This window comes from Nelumbo lutea, chromosome 3, assembly GCF_056320005.1.
Source record: "Nelumbo lutea isolate HS-2025 chromosome 3, American lotus-T2T, whole genome shotgun sequence".
NCBI classification, from domain to species: Eukaryota; Viridiplantae; Streptophyta; class Magnoliopsida; order Proteales; family Nelumbonaceae; genus Nelumbo; species Nelumbo lutea.
The window spans coordinates 57,089,505-57,110,707 of NC_142686.1; the positions used below are offsets into that span (position 1 = coordinate 57,089,505).

A 21,203-nucleotide genomic window follows, 5' to 3' on the forward strand; every position below is an offset into this window, starting at 1 on the left:
GTCAAACTAGTAGCAATAGGTGTCAAGTGATTTCCTTCCTTGATGACATTGATATCTTCGAAGATGCTATGGCCAAAGAGGAGTAAGTCATCAACAAACATCAAGCGGCAAAGTTTTGGATAGTTATGGGCTAGTCTGATTCCTTCTAAGTTCCCTATAGGCTGCAATCATATTGCTAGTTAATTTTTTTTTTTTACAAGCAATTTAAAAATAAGATGAGTAAGAATTATCTAAAATACTAATAAGAGAAAAAAATAATACAATAAGATAAATACATAATTAAAGTAATAAAGTTTAATAATTAATTAAAAATCATAAATTATAAAAATAATATTATAGTTATAAATAATATTCCAAATAAATTATTGTTTTTAATTTTATCAACAAAAATAATTGTTAAAATTAATCACAATAATATTATACTTAATTTATAATAACAAATTCTGACATTATTAAAAATTTTAAACAATAATAAACTTAGGATAATATCATAACTTCAATTATAGATTAATAACAATTTACTAAATAAATCAAAATTTAGTAAAAATAAAAATTATTAATTTAAAATCAAAGTAAATACAACTTTAAAATAATAAAAAATAAACACAACAAACCTGGTTCAGTACAGGTTCTTTGCCATGACACCTTGCCTCCCATTTCACTGTCGTAACAACGGTAGAAACTTTCCAAGCATCAAATGTATAGGGAATGGAAACTTTCCAAAAGAATTTTCTTATTCCTTTATGAAACAAATCTTCTCTTTACTTGCCAAATTTCATTTCTTGCTATTGTTTCCATTTTCTTCTTTTCTTTTCCCCTATATCACCCTTCATGTTCTTCCTTTTCATACTATTATTTCTCCATTTCCCTCTCCCAAACAAACATTCTCTTTCTCAATTCCTTCGATCATTGTTGTTTAAGGCTCAAACTCAAAGAGATATTGCTTGCATCGGTTAAGGCTGATAAGGCCCATTTCATCTTAATCACACGTTAATCTTCACCAGTGATCAACTTACAAGCAGATTTTTTATTTTTTCATTCTATTATATATTCGTTATTGCAAATCAAGTAGATTGTTCAATTTTTTATTTGGAATCTAATTAATCTTAACTAATCATCGGTTTTTCAATCTGTTTCAGTAAAAGCAACCAATTTCAGTAGGTTAGTCCCATCCTCTCCCACCATCATTGATACGTATGAAGTTTAGATCTCACCAACATCCTTACACTGATAACCATGTGGAGTGCTAGCATTTTATTGTAGTAGAAGAGGGGTTAACAACTATTGTGTTTACTACTTATTCAAGCAAATACTGTAGCTGTTAGCGTCTTAGCGAGTAAAGAAGAAAGGGTTCTTGGGTTGGATCCAACCCAACTACAACCCAAACCCTGGAATCGATTACCAACCTAGATACAACTTTATTTTAGTAAGTTTCATAAATTACCAAAATAAGTCAGTAATTATTGGAAAAAATTAATGTAATTACATTTAACTTAATGTTAAATTACTATTAAATAGTGTTAATTTACTGGTAATTATTAATGTAACATTAATGTAATTCAATAATGTTCATATACTACTAAATAATTATTAGAAAAATAATTAGTAATTTTGGTAATTAGTAATTATCAGTAATGAACAATAATTATAGGGAATTTAAACTATATTTATAATTTCCAAAACTATTCAAAAATTTTGATACTTTTTTGAAAATTATTAAATTTGATTTTTAATAATTTCCATAATTGATATTAGGTAATTTACATTGTTTTTTGGTAATTAGTAAATTGAAACATTATTGGAGAATTTTAATATTGATGATTTAGATTTGGTAATTATTAATAATTTCCATAATCATTGGTAATTTACATTAGTTTTTGGTATTTATTAGGAAATTTTAATTTAGTTATTTCCATAAACTAATTTAATGTTTTCAGTAATTTAATTTAGTGAAATTTTAACAAAAATCTAATTTACTGAATTGTTGATATTTTAGTAATTATATATATATATATATATAAATTAAGAATTTTTTGAAAATTAATATATTCATATCAATTGAAGAAATAGTTACTAAGTCACGAGTGTGGGGTTCCATACCCACACTCAAACTCTAATGTGTGTGGTTCCATACCCACACCTAGTTATTTCCTAGTTGTTTTATTTTTCTTTTAAGATTGGGCGACTAGCCTTATTATGTTTATCCATATTATTTTTTGTCTTACTAGGATTAGGACTTTATGTATTTCTATCCTATTCTTCTAAGGAATCGAAGGCTATAAATAATAAAGAATATGGGGTGGCAAATATCATCAATTGAAACCCTTCTTTCTCTTCCTCCTCTCTTCTTTCACTCTTCTTTTCTCTCTCTCTCTCTCTCTCCCTCTCCTTCTCTTCGAACCTGTGTATCTCTTCTCAGTTTACACAACAACAGTTCTAGTTCATCCAAGTTGGTATCAGAGCAGGTTCTAGGGTTTCTTATGTGAAATCTATCCAGGTGATCACATGAGAATCATCAAAGGCTGGAACAATAGAAAGAAGTTGTCTTTGTTAGACAGTGTATGCCCTTAGCTCCAATCAGAATGATGTACATTATGACATTTAATGCAAATGAATAAAGTACATATTTGATTCATGGTATCAAAGTGTGTTTCTGTGAAATACCCTTAAACTGGACACATATGAGACTCGTGTTAGTTTAGAATCTTCACAGCCGTTGGATAGATCTAAGGAGATTTATCCTACCAAGGTTGACACTGATGTGCCGCCAAGTTGGTTGGGGTGGCTTGTCTCAGCTACCAGGGTGAGACCTGAGGAACATGCAGTGTGGGTTTCTTGAAACCTTGAACTAGACCAGAATTTTAGTATTGCCCTGGACTTTGGAGATAGATGGGCAAAACTGTAATGTTACACCTAACCCCTAGACTCAACTATGATACTACACTAGGTGTCAGATTGGGTTGTCTTTGATATGCCAATTAGTGAAATCCTTAGAGGGGGTCAAAACCTGGGTATGTTGGGACAATCCGAGAATTCATTTGAGTGGGTGATCATAGTGACAGGATCAGCCCCTTTGTCGGACAAAGTGAATGATCGGGGATGCACTCTCTGATGGAAACCAAAACTGTTGACAGTCAATTTCAACCGTTGAAATTTGTTTTGCAAAATATATTTATATAAAGATATACATACATACATACATACATACATACATATATATATATATATATATATATATATATATATATATATATATATATTCGAAATGTTTGCAAAAGGTTTTAATTCCTGGGATCCATGTGAGTAGAGAGTGTAGCACTGTATTTTGCAGTCGAGGGAGATGTCTTCTCTTGTCCGGCAGTGTTTGATCATTATGCGCTGAGAGATTAAGTGTAAGACCATTGAGGGTAATACCTGATGGGCTAATCTTGCATTTGCCCATAGTCCTTGGGTTTTTATAAAGTGGCTTGACCCATGGACCATTTAGTGTAAATGTTGGGCCCATTAAGAGCCCATGGTGATGGACTCAGGGTTCACTGTCTCCTACAGTGAATTCGGCCAGGCCTTGTAACAGAGGTTGTGTTGAACCCATGTGGCTGATGTGTAGATCAATGTTTGGGTCCCACACCATACAAGGATATCCAACTGGGCAACAGTTTGGAGGGTAAGTGAGCAGATGGACTTAATGAGCCTAAAGCCCAATTCCATCTGGCTTAATGAGATTAATTAAAATGGGGTGGTTCTGGGATTTAGATCAGTAGATAAGATAATGGATTGTCTTTATCCACTCAGAGAATCCAGATCCAAATAAAGATTTGGATCAAGAAACTCCTAATTAGATTATGGAGGCTAATCTTTATCTGCAGATAAGATAAGGGATTATCCTTATCTCTCAAAGAGAGTATAGATCTAAATACAAGATTTGGATTAGGAAACTCCTAATGGGATTAGAAAATGCTCTCTTTAAAGGCTATAAATAGAGGAGCAGGGAGAACCTCCAAAACACAATTCTCAGTTCAGAGATAACAAAGAGAGAATAACCTATAGTTCGACTGCTCCTGTCTTTTGCTCTTTCATGCTCCTGCCGCCATACCAGTTCGATCTCCACCTGTGGGAGCGATCAAGAAGTGTTCTTGATATTACCTTTTGGCAAAAAGATAATAAGAAGTCGTGCTCACTAGCCCTCCATCAGATTCTTGCTGAAGAATCAGGTTCTTGTTGAAGAGTCATCCTGCTGATTCTTCTTCATCCTGCACCGTGTCATCTTTTGTGGAATCAGTCTTTGGATCTTTCCTTGGGCGTGAACACCTTCATTGGGGGTTATTACTATTTCGTATCAGATATATCCCTCCACTCCCCTTTTTGTTTTAGATCTGGTCTGGTTTAGGTTCAAGATTGATCATTGAAAATGCAGTTTTCTAAAATAGGGAATGTGATTCCCACATGGGAGAGAGAAATTTTTGAAAATTCACCCAACCTTCCTGTAGGGTTTGGCCATCCATATGATGGATCTCTCATCCCTTCAGTCTTTTCCTGATTCTTGGAGGTTACCATAGATCTTAGCAGTTGTCTGAAGATTGGAGAGTGATTCTTGGTAATCAGGAAGAATCAGAGAAGGTTAGAAGATTCAAGATTGGATTTTTATCAAGATCAAAGGAGGCGATCAAAGTTTTTTTTGGGTAAGATCTTTTCCTTTCAGGAAACAGTAGTAGTAAGAAATTAGTTGATCTCTTTCAAAAGGTATGGCAGAAAAAAAATCTGATTTTTCCCAGGGTTTGTTCTTAACCCTACAAACCTTTCTTTGACTTTCTTGACTAAGAGCCTTTCTTGAAGGGATTGGCTAAAAAGGGTCTGATATTGATCTTAAACTGTGAATTTTGGACTAAGTATAGTCCAGGAGTTAATCCTTGACTAAGATTACCTTCCTTTTGAAAGAATTCAACTATGTTTGCACTAAGTCAAATTCTGGACTATTAAAAGATATCTTTTTGGCTCTTGTTCTTGGCTGAAACCATCATTTGGACTGTTAATATTTGATATTTTTTGGTTAAAGTTATAGTTTTAAGGAGAAACTATCAACTGAAACTGAGTTCTAGTACTTATTCTTACTGAGATCAGATTGTTTTTCTTAAAAAATTAGTCTTTTTTCTTGGAACTATGAGATCTACTTAGTATGGAAAAGGCTAGAAGTGAAGGGATGGGAGATCCATCATATGGATGGCCGAACCCTGTAGGAAGGTTGGGCAAAATTTTAAAAAATTTCTTTACTCCCATCTAGGAATCCTATTCCCAATTTAAAAAAACGCATTTTCAAGGTTCGTTCTTGTAACCAAATCTGAAACCAAGATTAGGGAGGGATATACCTGATATGGAATCCACACAAAAAGCTCCTCCCAATGTAGGTGTTCATGCCCAAAGAATGTACCAAATCCTCCCTCCACTGAATATGACACAGCTTAGGATGAGGTAGGATCAACAGGTAGTTCTCCACCAAGAACTTGTGATTCTTCGGCAAGAATCGAATGGGGTAGTGAGCACAACTTCAGAATTGTTTCTTCTAGCAATAAACAATATCAATATCAAATCTTGATCACTTCCAATAATTGGAGATCGAACAGGGTAGGGCGGCAAAAGCAGGGAGAAAAAGAACTAAAGGCAAAAACCAATCAAACTGAGTTGTCTTCTGTAATGTCTGTGTGTCTTTTTCAGATCCGCCCAGCTCTCTATTTATAGCCTTAAAGAGACAACCTCCTAATTTGATTAGGAATCTCTTGATCCAAATCTTTATTTGGATATGAACTTTTTAAGTGATAAGGATAATCCCTTATCTTATCTGTAGTTTAAGATCAGCATATTCCTAATCAAATTAGGAGTTCCCTGATCCAAATCTCTATTTGGATCTGGACTCTTTAAGTGGATAAGAGTTATCTTCTTATCCTTATCTGCTGATCTAAACCCAGATCCGCCCCTATTTAATTTAACCCACTTCAAAATGGGCTTTAGGCCCATTAAGCTTTCAGGCTCACTTCCTTTTAACGCTGGCTAGCTCGGCTCTCTTTGTATGGCGTGAGACCCTAACATTGATTTACACATTAGCCACAAGGGTTCAGCCTAGCCTCTGTTACAAGGCCTGGCCGAATTCACTGCTGAATACAATGAACTCCTGAGTCCATCACCATAGGCTCTTAATGGGCCCAACATTTACACTAAATGGTCATTTGGTCCAGCCATCTTATGAAGGCCCAAGGACTGTGGGCAGATGCAAAATTAGCCCGTCAGGTATAACTCTCAATGGTCATACACTTAACATCTCAGCCCTTAATGATCAAACACTGCCCGACAAGAGAGGACCTCTCCCTCGACTGCAAGGTACAATGCTGCACTCTCTACTCACATGGATTCCAGGAATTAAAACCTTTTGCAAACATTTTGAAACCATAATATCTATAAGCATATCTCTATATAAATATATTTTACAAAACCAAATTTCAAACATATTTGAAATCCACTATCGATAGTTTAGGTTTCCATAAGAGAGAGTGCAATTCTCTGATCATTCACTTTGTCTGACAAAGGGGCCGATCCTGTCACTATGATCACCCACTCAAGTGAATTTTCAGGCTATCCCAACATACTCAGGTTTTGACACCCTCTAAGGATCTCACTGATTGGCACATCAAAGACAACCTAATTCGACACATAGTGTAGTATCATAATCGAGTATAGGGGTCAGGTGTAACATTCCAGTTTTGCCCATCTATCTTCAAGGTCCATGACAATACTGGAATTTTGGTCCGATTCAGGGTTTCAATGAAATCCACACTATATGTACCTCAGGTCTCACCCTGGAAGCTGAGACAAGCCACTCCAACCAACTTTGCGGTACATCAGTGTCAACCTTGGCAGGATAAATCTCCCCAAATCTATCCAACGGCTGTGAAGATTCTAAACTAACACGAGTCTCATATGTGTCCAGTTTAAGGGTATTACATAGAAACACACCACAACAACATGAATCAAATATGCACTTTATTCATTTACAATAAATGTCATAATGTAACATCATGCTGATTGGAGCTAAGGGCATACACTGTCTAACAAAAAGCTTAGGGGGAAGTTTTTGGGACTGGTAATATGATTGAAAATATGTTCCAGATTACCACTATTAGGTTTGATGGAACAAATTATTTGGAACGGTCCTAATCGAAATGATGGCCATTGTGGGTAGAGGAAAATTAGGGTATGTAACCGGAGATACAAAAGAACCAGCCAAGGTGGATATATCCCACCGAAGATAGATTCAAGAGAACTACTTGGTGATGACCTGGCTATGCAACTCTATATAGCCCCACATCATCCAAAATTATCTCTAAGAAAAAACAACCAAGGAGATTTGGGACAACATAAAGGAGACCTATTCCCAACCCCTTAATGTTGTTAGAGTTAAAATGTGAGGTGAAAAAACTCAAGCAAGGAAAGAGTTTAGTCTCAGTATATTTTTCTACCCTAAAATCCCTTTGGCATGAAATTGATCACTTAGAAACAATTGAATGAGAAAGCCAAAAGGATGCAACAACATATAAAAAAAATGCTTGAAACAAACAGGGTTTTCAAGTTCTTAGCTGGCCTAAACTCAAATTTTGATATTGCAAGATAGCAATTTCTCACTAGGGAGAGTGTGACCCTATCTTAGGTCTATTCATTAGCCCACAGTGAAGAGAGTAGGAGGAAGGTAATACTATCCTTCCAGTCCACAGAAGCAGCCTTGACAACAATAAAATTCAAAGCTGGAGGAGAAAAGGAAAAAGAAGTTAAGAAGAAAGACAAAAAAGATATTTTTTGTGATCATTGCAAGAAGCCCAAACACACTAGGGAGACCGGTTGGAAGTTGCATTTGCACGTAATGCCAATTAGACTTAGAAACAAGAAGAGAAGTGCTAATACAACAACTAATACTGATAGTACATCATCTTCCAACACAAGGACAACATCCTTGGATGCCTTGGCAGCTGTCTGAGTTGCACTGACACAGTTAGAAAAGGAAGCTGTTATTTTTGGATCTTCAGCTACTACACCAACTCAGCCTACTTCATCCCTTGCTCATATAGGTAAAAGAGCTACTGCATGTCATGCTTCTATTCCAAGTAATACTAGACCTTTATAGGTAATAGATTTTGGTGCTTTAGACCATATGACCAGTATATCTACTTTATTCAACACCTATTGTTTGTCCTCTAGGTAATGAATTCTGTCCCAACATATCTACTTGTTCTCACACACCTCAGCAAAACGGGGTTGCTGAGAGAAAAATAGGCATATCTTAGAGGTTGCCAGAAGCATAATGCTCAACTCTAATGTTCTCATACGCTTATGGGGGGATGCAATCCATATAGTCCTATACCTCATTAATAGGGTTCCTTCATAGGTTCTAAACCTGCAAATCCCGTTCAGTCTTCTATATCCAGATGATGACCTATTCACTATTCCCCTCAAAACTTTTGGATGTACTTGTTTTGTTCAAATCCTTGGACCTCACCGCTCCAAGTTTGATCCCAAAGCCAATAAGTGTATTTTCCTTGGGTATGCATACAATCAAAAGGGATATTGCTATTATGAGTCAGATTCAGGGAAGCACTTTGTGTCCATAGATGTCACATTCTTTTAAGATATGCCTTTCTATCATAAGGCTTATCCTCAGGGGGAGAATAGTGAGGAAGGGATTTCAATTTCAGCCCCAAAAGTTCCTTTACTTGTCATAGTTATTGAGGAGGGGAGTTGTAAAAAATGCAGAGAATTAAGAGTGTATCACAGAAAGTGGTGGAGGCAAGTTGACTGTCGTACTCAATAGCAATCCAAGCAAGTTCCAACATCTTCTACAACCCCAGATCTAGACACTACTATTCTCACTATTGATCCCAGTATTACAGATGCTCAACCTCCACCATCAGATGACCTTGATTTTCCAATTGTTGTTCGCAAATGAAGTATGTTTTGGACTTATTAGAAAAAACTATCAAGTTAGGAGTGAAACCTGCTAATACTCCCATTGAGCCTAACCATAAGATAAGTGGAGAAAGTGAGAACTCCTTAAGGACAGTGCTATGCACCAAAGGTTGGTTGAGAAACTTCTTTATCTCTGCCTAACTCGACCAGATATTTCTTATGCTGTTAGTGTTGTCAGTCAATACATGCATTCTCCCAGGACCACCCACCTCTTTGTAGTAGAAAGGATTCTTGCCTACTTAAAGAGATGCCCAGGAAGAGGTATACTCTTCAAGAATAATAGCACTACAAGAAATATGCCATATACCGATGGACCAAATCGATCGGTATACGTGTATAATTCATCGATATATCCTTGAATGAGCTACTCCAACAATCAATGTGCACAATCTGTTGGAGTATGGCGTATATTGCTATACCAACAGATTGTGCACATTGGTATAGGGTAAGGGTATACCAACAGAGGTAGTCCGTCAGTATAGGTTCACGCTATACCAACAGATATAATCCGACGGTATAGGTGTTTTATTTAATATTTCCTTACAATTCTATTTGCCTAAGATGTCCAACACAAAAATAACACTTGTACATCAAAAAATGTTTTCTCTAGATTCCTGTTCAATCAAAATGGCCAATATATTATTAACATCGTCCAAGCAACAGTTGGACCCTCGATGTACTTTGAGTTTATATTGGCTGGTATTTAATATGTGCATATACACATACCCATACGCTCACAGATTTTACAACACTAAAGTTCTTATTTGCAATACCTATCTTATGATGTGTTCAATATTGTATCTTCATGGACATGCAAAGATAGAGACTTTCATGATGGACAGTTCATTTCTGACATCAAGACCACATGCCTCCAAGATCATACAGGTAGACCTTTTCACACCACTGAATCCTAAAGACTCAGTACCAATGAACACTTTCCTCAATTTATACAATATACCACCTATGACACCAAAACCTGTAGAGAATTAAAAGAATTCCTTATTTTGTTTTTCTCCTGTTCGTCAATCTAGCCATGACAAAGACCTCCTTAAAGCTAGTAGGTAAATTTCTCTAATCTGACAGACACTACCATGTAAATGAAGAAAAGCCAAGCAACATTCTTGAAGAGCAATACCAATATTTTACTTACATATACACCTTGTTGGTATAATCTTGCTAAGCATGCTTACCTAAAAGATGCAGTGGTTTGTAATGCTGCTAAAAATAGAAACATCCTGTCCTTCGGCCAGAGGCTATTATTGCATTTATCCACACCGTCCAATCTGTAGGAATAGCCACCACAGTATAATACCACACCATCCAGCTGATCCAAGCTAGCATGCTTTCAAACGGTTAAAGAAACAAATAAAAGAAGGAAAAGGAATAAGAGATCTACCCATATACACTGGTCATCCAAAAGGATGAAACTGCTAGATGGTTAGAGTGACCATGTTATTGATGTGATTACTCTACCTGCAACAGCTAATTAATGAAATAACTCCTCATTTGGACCTTTCTAGAGCAATGAAAAGTTCCACAACTTTCTGTGCTTTTATTTTGCCTTACCACTTTATCAGTTAGGTTTTTATTCTTTAATATTGGAGAATCTAAAGAGAGTTATTTCCCACAAGGATATAACTGAATTAGAACACTTATACATCAAAAAACTAAACAACATGCAAAAGATTAACAAAAAATAACCTAAATTTTCATCGAAACAAAAAAACTATGTTTTTAACATCGTCCAAGCATTAGTTGGATAAACCAACAACAGTTGGGTAAACCAGCAAAAAGCATGTTCCTTAGATAGTGAAAGCAAGCAACTATTCTTGAAACACCTACAGTAAAATAAAATATTACAAAACAAATAAAGTAAAATAATTATTATAAATATTATCGCTTTGATTTCCATGAGGATGATGGCTTGAAATCAAAGAGTTTCGATGCCCATTTGGTGAGACATCTAGAGTAGTAGCAGCATTTGGATCCTATTAAATTAGAGAAAATTTGATTAGTACAATAATATTCTATATATCACTTTAAAAATTTGAATATAAATATATCATACCTCTCTATTTGTGATTTGGTTTACAACACTCATGATATCACTAAGTTGCTCATCAGGAAATCATCTCTGAAATATAAATATAAAACCATTCACCAAACCCTCTAAGTTTTGAACTTTTTCCTGCAAAACTTGATCATGTTGATCGTGTTGTTGGGATGATGAAATTTCACTACCATTAGAAGTTAGGATCTTTCCCATACAATGAACACGTCCTTTCTTATCAGGTCCTTTAACATGAGAAAGCACATCATTCTTCCAAGAGGATCCTTGCTGCAGTATTTGCGAACTCTGTGAAGTGCTTTCATCATTTAAGCACTTTTTCAAATTTTCCTGAATTTTATGCATAAGTGGAGCATTAATGGTCATATAGAGTAATGGTTCAAATAACCGGAAAAATAAATACACAATGTTTATGTGGTTTATTTCAGTATCATAAATCTACTGGGGAGAGAGTAGCATAAATCCATTAGCAGAAAAATGGGAATAAGATGAAAGAGATCTAGGGGCTCGGATTATTGTTGATCATTTTTCATTTGAACCATGCATTTTTTTTTCTAATGCTGCCATCTTTTCTAATGCTAAATGCTACAAACTTCGGGAAAATTTCAAGTGTGGAGAAATCAGCCATTCAACCATTAAGGCTCTAATCTTGAAGGCTTTTCAGTACTAAATCCACATGAAGTTGAAGGCTCTTATGAACTTATGGGCTATTGTCAAACCAGAGGTTGAATGTTGCTGCTCAAGCCTGGTTAAACACATGAGCCAGGACGTTCCATCAATTGACCTAAATGAGGTTCTGGGGCCACTATTGCAGATGACTGGAAGTGCCTAGCTTAATCTGTTCCACATAAATGCTATACTATTATGATTATGTGATTTTGTTATTGTTAGAATAATTGGTTGTGATAATACTCAGAAAATTATTTATCTTGAAAAATTTAGAAAATTAAATTTCCAGCAATTTTTAGTATTTATTAGGATATTTAATTTAGTGATTTCCATAAATTAATTTCAATGGTTTTGGTAATTTAATTTAGTGAAAGTTTACTTTTAGAAAATTCTAATTTACCAAAATTTTTGATACTTTTAGTAATTAATTTTTGTACAAAGGATTTTTAAGATGCTCAAGTTTTCTTTCTCGCTTTTATTTTTCTTGTTATGCAAAAATCAATAAATAGAGATTTTTTTATTAATTTAGTTTTAAACATCCCCTCCAAAATGTCAACTGGTTAGTTGATAAGGTCTCCTGTTTGTTGTAGTAGGGGCTTAGGATCAAATCCTACTTACACTAAGGTTGTAGGGTTTTATGAGTTTGGGGGATGATTCCCCCAAGTTATGTAACCCCATGGAGCAACAATTTTTAAGCCTTCCCTATAATTTGACCTCTAATAAAAATTCCTTTGACATCTTTCTGATTATCAACTAAGAAAATTAATCAACTTTCTGAAATGGAGAGGATCCCACTAATACTTTATATATAAGAGACATAGGCCCAAAACCCAAGCCTAGGCCTAAGTTATAGCCCTTATCATAAGTGCAAAGCTCTGCCTATAATAATCCCTATACTCTACTCAACCCAACAACCAACCCACATGCCATGGCCTAACTTCCCCCTGCCCCTCTGTAAATCTGCAATTAACAAGGCAAAACCAAGGAGTCCCATCTTATAAAAAAAGAAAAAATATATAAAACGCCAAGTGAAAAATTAAATAAAAATATTAGCATTTTTTGGTATTTAAAATCATGTATCAGATTTTATTTTAATTGTTAGCATTTTTATTATGACCGTTATGAACGTTAGGATCTATAATCAAGTAACCATATTAGCTTTTGACCTCCTAATCCCGACTCTACCCTTGGTTCCCTATAATGTGTACCGTGTAATATGAAAAGAAAAGAAAGAAAAGTGCATATTAATTTAATCTAGATACAAGCATTTATACTTAAAATATTACAAACTTGGGTCGTAATAAATTGAATTAAATGGAAAAGTATTTAATCTAAAATGGATCTAATTCAGACAAACAGAGACCATTTACTAGAGCTGTAAATGGTCTGAATAAAATTTGGTATTGGATCAAATATCAATCCACTCTTGATCCGATATAAACTGATTCCCTTGATTTTTATTTTTCGGTATTCGGTGCTATGCATCACAAATAGCCTCCCCTTGACCCCTTTGAGCCACCTCTCAGTTGGTTGTGTTTAGTAGTGGTAAAGCTGATTTGAATGTCGTGTTTTCATTTAGATTGTCAGTTCAAGTTTCACACAATTAATTTTTAAAATTTTTGTTCATGAAATACAATATTAGTCATTTTTAATTTATTTTATTTTTAGCCCAATTTATTTATACCACTCAATATCCTATTGCAGTTTGATTCGATTTATGGAGTGGTTAAGGCCCAATTTGAGAAGGAATATAAACAAATTAAATTTGTATCTAATCTATATCCCATTCGATTCAAACAGTTTGCAGCCGTACTATTTAGAATCTTGTCAAAGGAGGGGGTCCATGGTAGAAGAGCCTTTATTAGTAACATTTTTTTTTTAATTCTCTTCAATAAGCAATTGTTAATGTTGTTGCTGAGAAATCTTTGGCTCCTACCTGGTCGGAGGACGTGTCCAGCCAAATACATTTTACACATTGATGTTATTAATATTAGGGTTTCACGTTAAGGTTTAGGGGTTTAAGGTTTAAAGTTAAGGTTTAGGGTTTGGACTTGAATTCATCCAACCACAATAGGAGGCTAGGAGCGAAGTTCGTTGATGCAATTGTCTTGCATGCAAATTGGCAATGTCAACCCTGGTTGATGAGCAAGTTCATGTGCCAGTTTTTCTGTGAAAAAGCTAAAGCACTCTGCACTGGTGTAACCTCCAGGGAATTAATTCTCCTGTTCTAGACAACCCCAAGGATCAAGATGAATTTTGATGGCCGTAGCATTCTCAATTGGATCATCATGGTATTTAGGGGGAGTAACAATGAGCCATCTTCATCATAGAATGGAATGAAAAGGTATAAAGCCTTATTGTACATTGTTGATGCTGTATTACCTTTCTTTCATTCATAAAATAATCTCAAGTTACTGACAAAAAACCCAAAATCACTACAATCTGCCTTGTGGCAAAAATGACCACCCTCGGCTGCCTCAAAATTGGGGATGAATTGTAACTACTCTTTCTCTTTGAAGTATTCCAATAGGTAGGCCAGAATCCATCCAATGCTGTTCCTGTTTGCATTCCTATCAAACCTTGAGACGTGTGTAATCAACATTCTCCTGCTTTCTACCTTCTCCATCTCTGTACAGAAATCGTGTAAGACCTCAACTGCTTATATCTCTGCCTCAGATTCTCTTTGTCTCCGGTCAGCATAAATAGAACCAAAAACCGTTCTTCCCACCCTTCTAATCTTTCTACTTTTCTTGCTTGGACTTCCCTTTTTTTCCTTTGATGATAGTGGCTGTGATATGGGTAAAAGTGATAACCATCCCAAGGGCACCAAAGCTGCAAGAAACTGTAGTAAAATCCCCAAAGGCAGGCTTGAGTAATCACCAGATGTTACTCCAATGAGAGAAGCCAATCCAACACCCAAAAATCCACTAACAATGGATGATAAACAAAGGGCTGAAGCTAAGAAAGAAGTGAGTGATCCTTCACATCCAGCTGGGCATAAATTTGCAAACAGAACTGAGAAGGGTAGGAGCTTAAACTGAGCAACAATTTCTGCTAATCCTGAAAAGCACAAAACATAGGCCTCATTTGGAATGCCCAATCCAAGATTGATTTGTTTCACTAGGACAAGGTCCAGAAGAAGGGAGCTTGCATAAACAATCTGCACCATGCCAATCAATTTCCTAAAAGAAATTCTTTTCCAATATCTATCATAGAAAATAGTAGCCGATAGCAGCATCAATTGGCCAATAACTTTAGACATCCCAATTATTGAAGGGTCAAGCCCTAAGCATCGTGTTTGGTAGCAGAAGATGGCTCCTGACAGAATTGGAACTCCAGCAATGGAGGCTACAATCCAGGTAAGAGGGCCAGCAATGCGCTCTTCGCTTATTGCACTGATCAGACTAGAGAACTTTTTGTGTAGATCTTCTGAGACAGAATTTCTTATGATATGATGGTCTGATGGTTGTGGCAAGCTAAAAGCATCCTCGCTTGTTGTTGAAGAAATTGCAAGTTGAAGGGAAAGTAGTGCAGCAAACAAGAGAAATATCATCTTCGCTTTTTGTGTTTTCATTAGGAAAAAGCCTCCAATCAAGTTGCCCAAGATTCCCCCAGCAGCTAGAGCCTTGAATGCATAAGATTGGAGTCCACTTACTCTGTGTCTTTGGCTGTACTCAGCAACAAGAGCTTCATTTGCAACTTCTGTGACTGAAGCTCCAAGGTTACTAAGCAGAATGCACACCATCAATATGGGAAGGGCTTCACCTGCGAGTGGAATTAGTGCCAGAGCCCCCCAAGAAAGAATCTGCAAAAGCACTGCAGTTTTTTATCCACATCAGTAACTTTATACAAGACATTTGTCTACCATCCCTCTAAAGAGAAGACTAGATACTAATTGAATAAATGCTGACAGAATTCAGCCACCAAGGTTCATGATTGTTTGCAGTTATAATCAACATATAAAAACCCACTAAAATAAAAATACAGATTTGCAAAAATTGAAATCCCAAAATGAAAATTTCTTTCATTGTCAAGACAGAAAGACAAAATCTTGATATTTCTATCAACACGAAATTAAATTTAGCAACACTTGAAAGTAAGAATAAATTTCCTGATGCTACAATTTAAAATTAGTGCAGTGAATTTAAAAATTGTTGCAATGAATTCAGCTTCTATTGTTTTCCATCTGAAGGCACCATAAGGAGAAAGGGAAAAAAGGGCTCCCATTAAATTGATTAAGCTGAAGTCACATAGTTTATTGGACTTCAATGATGAAACAAACTAAGGAAAGAAAGGGACATCTTAAAAGCATATTTCATGAAAAGCATGGTTAAGACTTGAGAAGGCCGAAAAGGAATATTGTTTTTCAGCTTAATTCAAACTCTCCATATCACTGAATAAAGCCTTTAGTAAGAACTTCTTGAACAAGGAAGTACACATCCAGTTAATAAAGAAATCGTAGTACAGAGACATAGGATAAGAGAGGCAACAGACAAATTCAAAATAGAACTCAAGGGGTATATAAATATTAACATAATAAACCCAGACCCTCAATCATATTTGGGACCCTCTGGAAAATTTTCTTAATTCTTAATGAGAACTTGGTAAATTGTTACTTAAATCTGAAAGTACACAGATAAGGTGGCCAAGATTAAGCAAATATAGGAAAAACACAGAAAAGAAAAAAGTACATAGGAATGATACAAAGAGATAGCACAAACCTCCAATGGAAATATAAGGTATTCTGTGAGCACCACCAATATAAACAGCATCTGAAAGGACCCCGTATAGAGGCTTAGCCACCATGGGTAGGTTGCCGGAGCTCTGTATAAGCTGCAATGTTGAAGGATGCAGCTTAAGAGTGTGCGTCATGTGGAAATTCATCGCCAGCCATGGAAAACACCTGAACCCTTGAACCCAATACCCAAATCCACACAGAGCCATCATCTGCTGCCTACCCACTTGAGAAGACTCTGTGCTCTTCTCATTTATCCTGTTGTTCCTGACGAGGACTTCCTCGGAAGTTATTAAGATGGGTTTTAGGAAATGGGTTCTGGGTTTTATTGGTTTATCCTCGTTGGTGCCAATAGGAGACGACGAAACTCTTGGGTTCCGACGATGAGAAGAACTCCAAACGGAATTGCAGCAAAGAAGAGACGGCTTTGGTGGTAGTCTCTGGATTGTTTGAGTCGCCAAGATTGATGAGCTTCCGGAGGATTTCAAAGAGTAAATCATGGTTTAAGTCGATATTCAATATCAAGCCTACTACGAAAGAAATAAAACTATGGAGACTGAGGTTACCTTGCAGAATGCAGAATGGCCAACCCAGAAGGATATGAAGATAACTGAAAGCACCCACTACGGTTCTTCGGCGTGTTCAAACCTCGAAGAACAAGAAAGTATCCCTTTATTCGTTACGTGTCATGTTGATGTTTATTCAGGGAGAGAGAGAGAGACAGGGGAGAGAGGCAAGATGCTAACAGAGCCAGAGGGATCTAGAATATGTTACCAATAAATAAAACAGAGGGATCTAGAACACCGTAAAGGAGGTTATTCCATGACTCCATAGTGAAGAGAGGTGGGGTTACTCGGTTACTGTGGGTTTGTCATTGCGAGAGACGAGAGTTGGAAGCTAGCAACTAGAAAGTAGCAAGGTGACCACTAGACCTGATAGTCGTAAGGGTGTGGGACCTAGCAACCTATGATGGGGACCGACGGATCACAACACAAGCAGGCAGGAGCCGTCATATGACCTCAAATCTCCGGAATCCACTCAGACATCGCGAATTCATGATGTAACATTGTGATAGATCGTTCCATCACTGTGTCAGACCGACTCGGGATCTGCTACAACATCTCGTGGGTAGCAGATCGATCTCGCCTTGGTCCGCTTATGATAAGTGCGGTTTCTGTTTGCGAAGACCAATTATTTATCTTTTTCGGAAACCTATCACCCGGCGAGTTCACATCTGCACACTACACAGCTCGCCCCACAAAGGCGCCTCACATACACATCTCAGCGTGTATGGAGAACATCTTCTGCATTATGCATTCGGAGATTGGGAGATGTTCCCAATATAGGATCAGGATGTGATGTAGGGCGCCGATGTGATCTCGAAGCGGCAGCTTTTTGACTTTCCAAAGTGGACCCCACCCGGACAACTCGTATTTAGTGGAAAATTCGAAAAGATCCCAAATATGTTGTAATTTTCTCAGCTCGGCCAAACCTTGCATCTTTGTACGTCTCACATCACATCTCCGCTTGGGAACATCTCCGATAATAGTATCTGATGATGACATCGAGAGATATTCGCAATAAGGAAATGTGATGCGGGATGTTGTGGGGTGTGTAGATGTGAACTCGTGTCCTTTGCCCAAAAAATAAACAATTAAATAAAATAAAAAGTAAATAAATATGATAAATGGACTGCAATCCATCTCAGAAATCTGAATTGTAATCCTCCTCCTTGTCTATTAGTAGTCCCCTTATAAATTGCATCATGTTCATGAATTTGGCATCAATTTACACCCCTAAAAATCTTAACTCCACCCTAGATGCTAAACTATAAAAACCCCAAAAATAAATAAAACAAGGATGATAGCGATAATTTGGTAATGTAAAATACTTAAAATCTTATCTGAATAATTTTTATCAATATTTTTAAAAATGACACAGAAATCGGATTAGTTTTAGCTATTGATTTCTGGGTTGACGATTCAACCATTCTGTCTGAATGGATGGTCCATTTTAATAAAAAATTAAAAAAGCAAAAAATAATAAAAATAAAAATAGTAAAAGACTGTTGAACGGGTTGAATGATTCGATGATTTGGTTGCTCAAATTACTGAATTATTGACCAATTCAACGATTTTTGGCCAGGGACTAGGTTTAGGGTAAAATGGAATTGGTTGCCTAAATGATTCCCGGCCAAATGATACGACTATTCAGGTCAATGATGATTCAAAAACCATAATTTTTATTAATGGTTAATAATGATGATATAGTGGAAACCTAATAAAGATGAATTTTGAATAATAAAACTCAATGAGAGGAGAACTCTCTAGAGTTTTTGAAAAGGAGTTCACATTTGAGTTCCATAGTGCACTGGGAATATTTCTCGTACTTGTTCTTGCGAGATGTTCCCAATTCAGGGTTGGGATGTGCAGTGGGACGCCTATAAGACAGACTGTGTTGAGCGCCCATGTGATATCTTTTTCAAAAATGAGAGTGAATTTAAGAAAAGTTGAAGTAAGTTATGAGAAGTTTTAGATAATGTCTCATAAAATAAAAGCCAAAAAAATGGATTTTTGGAAAAAGTTTCTTCTAATAGCTTCTTCAAATCGGTTCAGTAATAGACATCAATCAAAGCTTCAGCCCTCTCAAACGAGTGATGAGATAACTCTTGTTAAGTGATTTCTGTTTCGTCTCAGAAATATTGTTTTGTACTTTCATCAAGCGCAACCAGGAACACAAGCAAGATAACGATCTTCTATAGGGAAAAAAAAAAGATAACGCTACATACCAGTTATAGGAATGAAGAATTTGATTTGATTAGGTATGCAAATTAGATCGGGCCAAATTCAAATTGAAGTATATCCGAATCCGATTTAATAATACAAATCTTAGATGCCATATAATCTGATCTTATAAATATCAATTCAAATCTAAATTCATTAAGGATGTGGGATATCTATTAAAATATGATTAAATTCAAGTTCTAGATCCATTTATACCCCTAAATTCAATGTGATCCCCAAAGGTCATACCCGAAGTAATTGACCTATTCCTATATTTATAGTGGATTGCGGTTATCAGTAGTAACTAGTGGGCCCCGTGTGATGCACGGGTTAATGTCAAAGATGACTCTTTTTTAGGTAAAAAGGTCTATCAAGAAAGGGTCCACAGCGAAAATTCATTCAACTAAATGCTCCCAATTACAATCCATCCACAAAGAATAAAAAAAAAAAAAAGGAAATCAGGTGGAAAAGACCAAACAACAAGATGAGTGAGCAAAAGAAAGTTCGTTTGATTAGCAAAACGAGCAACCCACTCGACCGAGTCAATGAGGGAGACTAGACAAAATGTGTCTAGAATCTGCAATAAAGTGTCTGATCTTCCAAAGAGGAGTATCAGGGTTCAACAGACATCTAACAATGAGGGGAGAGTCTCCCTCTAAAATAAAATGTGAGAGGCCTAATTCTTGAGCAAACAAGAGGGCCGATAATGCCGCTTGAGCTTCTAACTCCACAGGTTCACCAACAGTCAAAAGTCCTTGCAAAGCAAAAGGCTCCGGCAGAGTCCCTGAGAATACAGCCAGTTCCTCCAATGACAAGTTACAAGCCCCATCAAAATTCATTTTGAGAACAAAATCTGGAGTATTTTTTTTAAATATTTCTTCTATCTACAAAAGTATTGAATGTTGGAAGTTGGAACAGATACAATGTATTTTCTTAGTGTATCCAAATGTTTTCATATTTTTTATTTGTATTCATGCATTTTCAAAGTATATCTATATCTATATTTGAATTGTCTGATACGATATACAATACCAATACTTTGAACCTTGGCCATATGTGGAGGTGTAAATCAGGTTGTGCTACATGCGGTCCGGCATGACCCGACATGATTTGAACCAGCCTAGCACGACAGATTGCGAGCCATGCAAGGCACGACACGATCATATGGGCCATGCCGGGTCAGGGATTTTAGGTCCATGGGCTAGCACAACATGACCGAGCAGACCGTGCCGCCTATGGGGCGCAACCCAACCTAGCATGACCTATATATATATATGTATGTATGTATGTATGTATATATAATATGTATATTATTTCATTTTATTATTGCATATATAAACAATTTTATACATCAAAATTCATATAAAATAAAATTTTAAGATCTTTTTTAATTTATGTCAAAATTTTTATTATTTTTTTTCAAAATTTTTAAAAAGCATGCCTTGGCCCGACCCGTGGTCTAGCTCAGCTTGGGGCACAACATGGACCCACACAGACTTGGGCCGTGGGCTATGTCAGGCTGACCCCCCAAAGTATCCCAAGGGAGGGAAGCATGGTCCAGCTATGCCAGCATGCGGATCGTGTTGTGTCAACCCAACATGGCCTGATTTACACCTCTAGCCATATGTCTAGCCAAATAGCTAGTGCCACATTTACTAATATAACTAAAGTCACTCCTACATTTTATGCAAATAGTTATTTTTCTCGTTCCCTCAATAGTTTTTATATTAATCATATTCCAGACTTCAATAGTCTTTCTCTTACCACCTGTAACACTAGTAGTAGTAGGGGTGGCTTCATTAGCAATAGTACCATTGGCACTCATAAATAATGCCACCATTCTGTGATTGGACATCATTGAAGAAAATGTCATAGAGAAAAGGATTTTGAGAAGAACCAACCATTTAAAAAAAATTAAAATATTAAAACCCTAAAAAAATCAAAA

The 21,203-nt window shown here is 36.2% G+C and overlaps 1 protein-coding gene across 3 annotated transcripts; it reads right to left on the bottom strand.

The window, feature by feature from the left end:
- Positions 1-14,034: 14,034 nt before the first annotated feature.
- Positions 14,035-17,626, bottom strand: LOC148865129 (putative folate-biopterin transporter 8, chloroplastic). Of its 3 annotated transcripts, none has more exons than XM_088975130.1 (3): positions 17,042-17,353; positions 16,462-16,946; positions 14,108-15,556 (listed from the first exon to the last, which is right to left on the bottom strand). In XM_088975130.1, exons 2-3 carry the CDS (start codon positions 16,685-16,687, stop codon positions 14,400-14,402), a joined length of 1,383 nt encoding a protein of 460 aa, XP_088831256.1. In that variant the 5' UTR covers positions 16,688-16,946; positions 17,042-17,353; the 3' UTR covers positions 14,108-14,399. The 3 variants fall into 3 exon arrangements, with proteins under 3 accessions (XP_088831255.1, XP_088831256.1, XP_088831257.1); XM_088975131.1 differs by having other exon boundaries at positions 16,462-16,915; positions 17,042-17,262; XM_088975129.1 differs by having other exon boundaries at positions 14,035-15,556; positions 16,462-17,626.
- Positions 17,627-21,203: the final 3,577 nt, after the last annotated feature.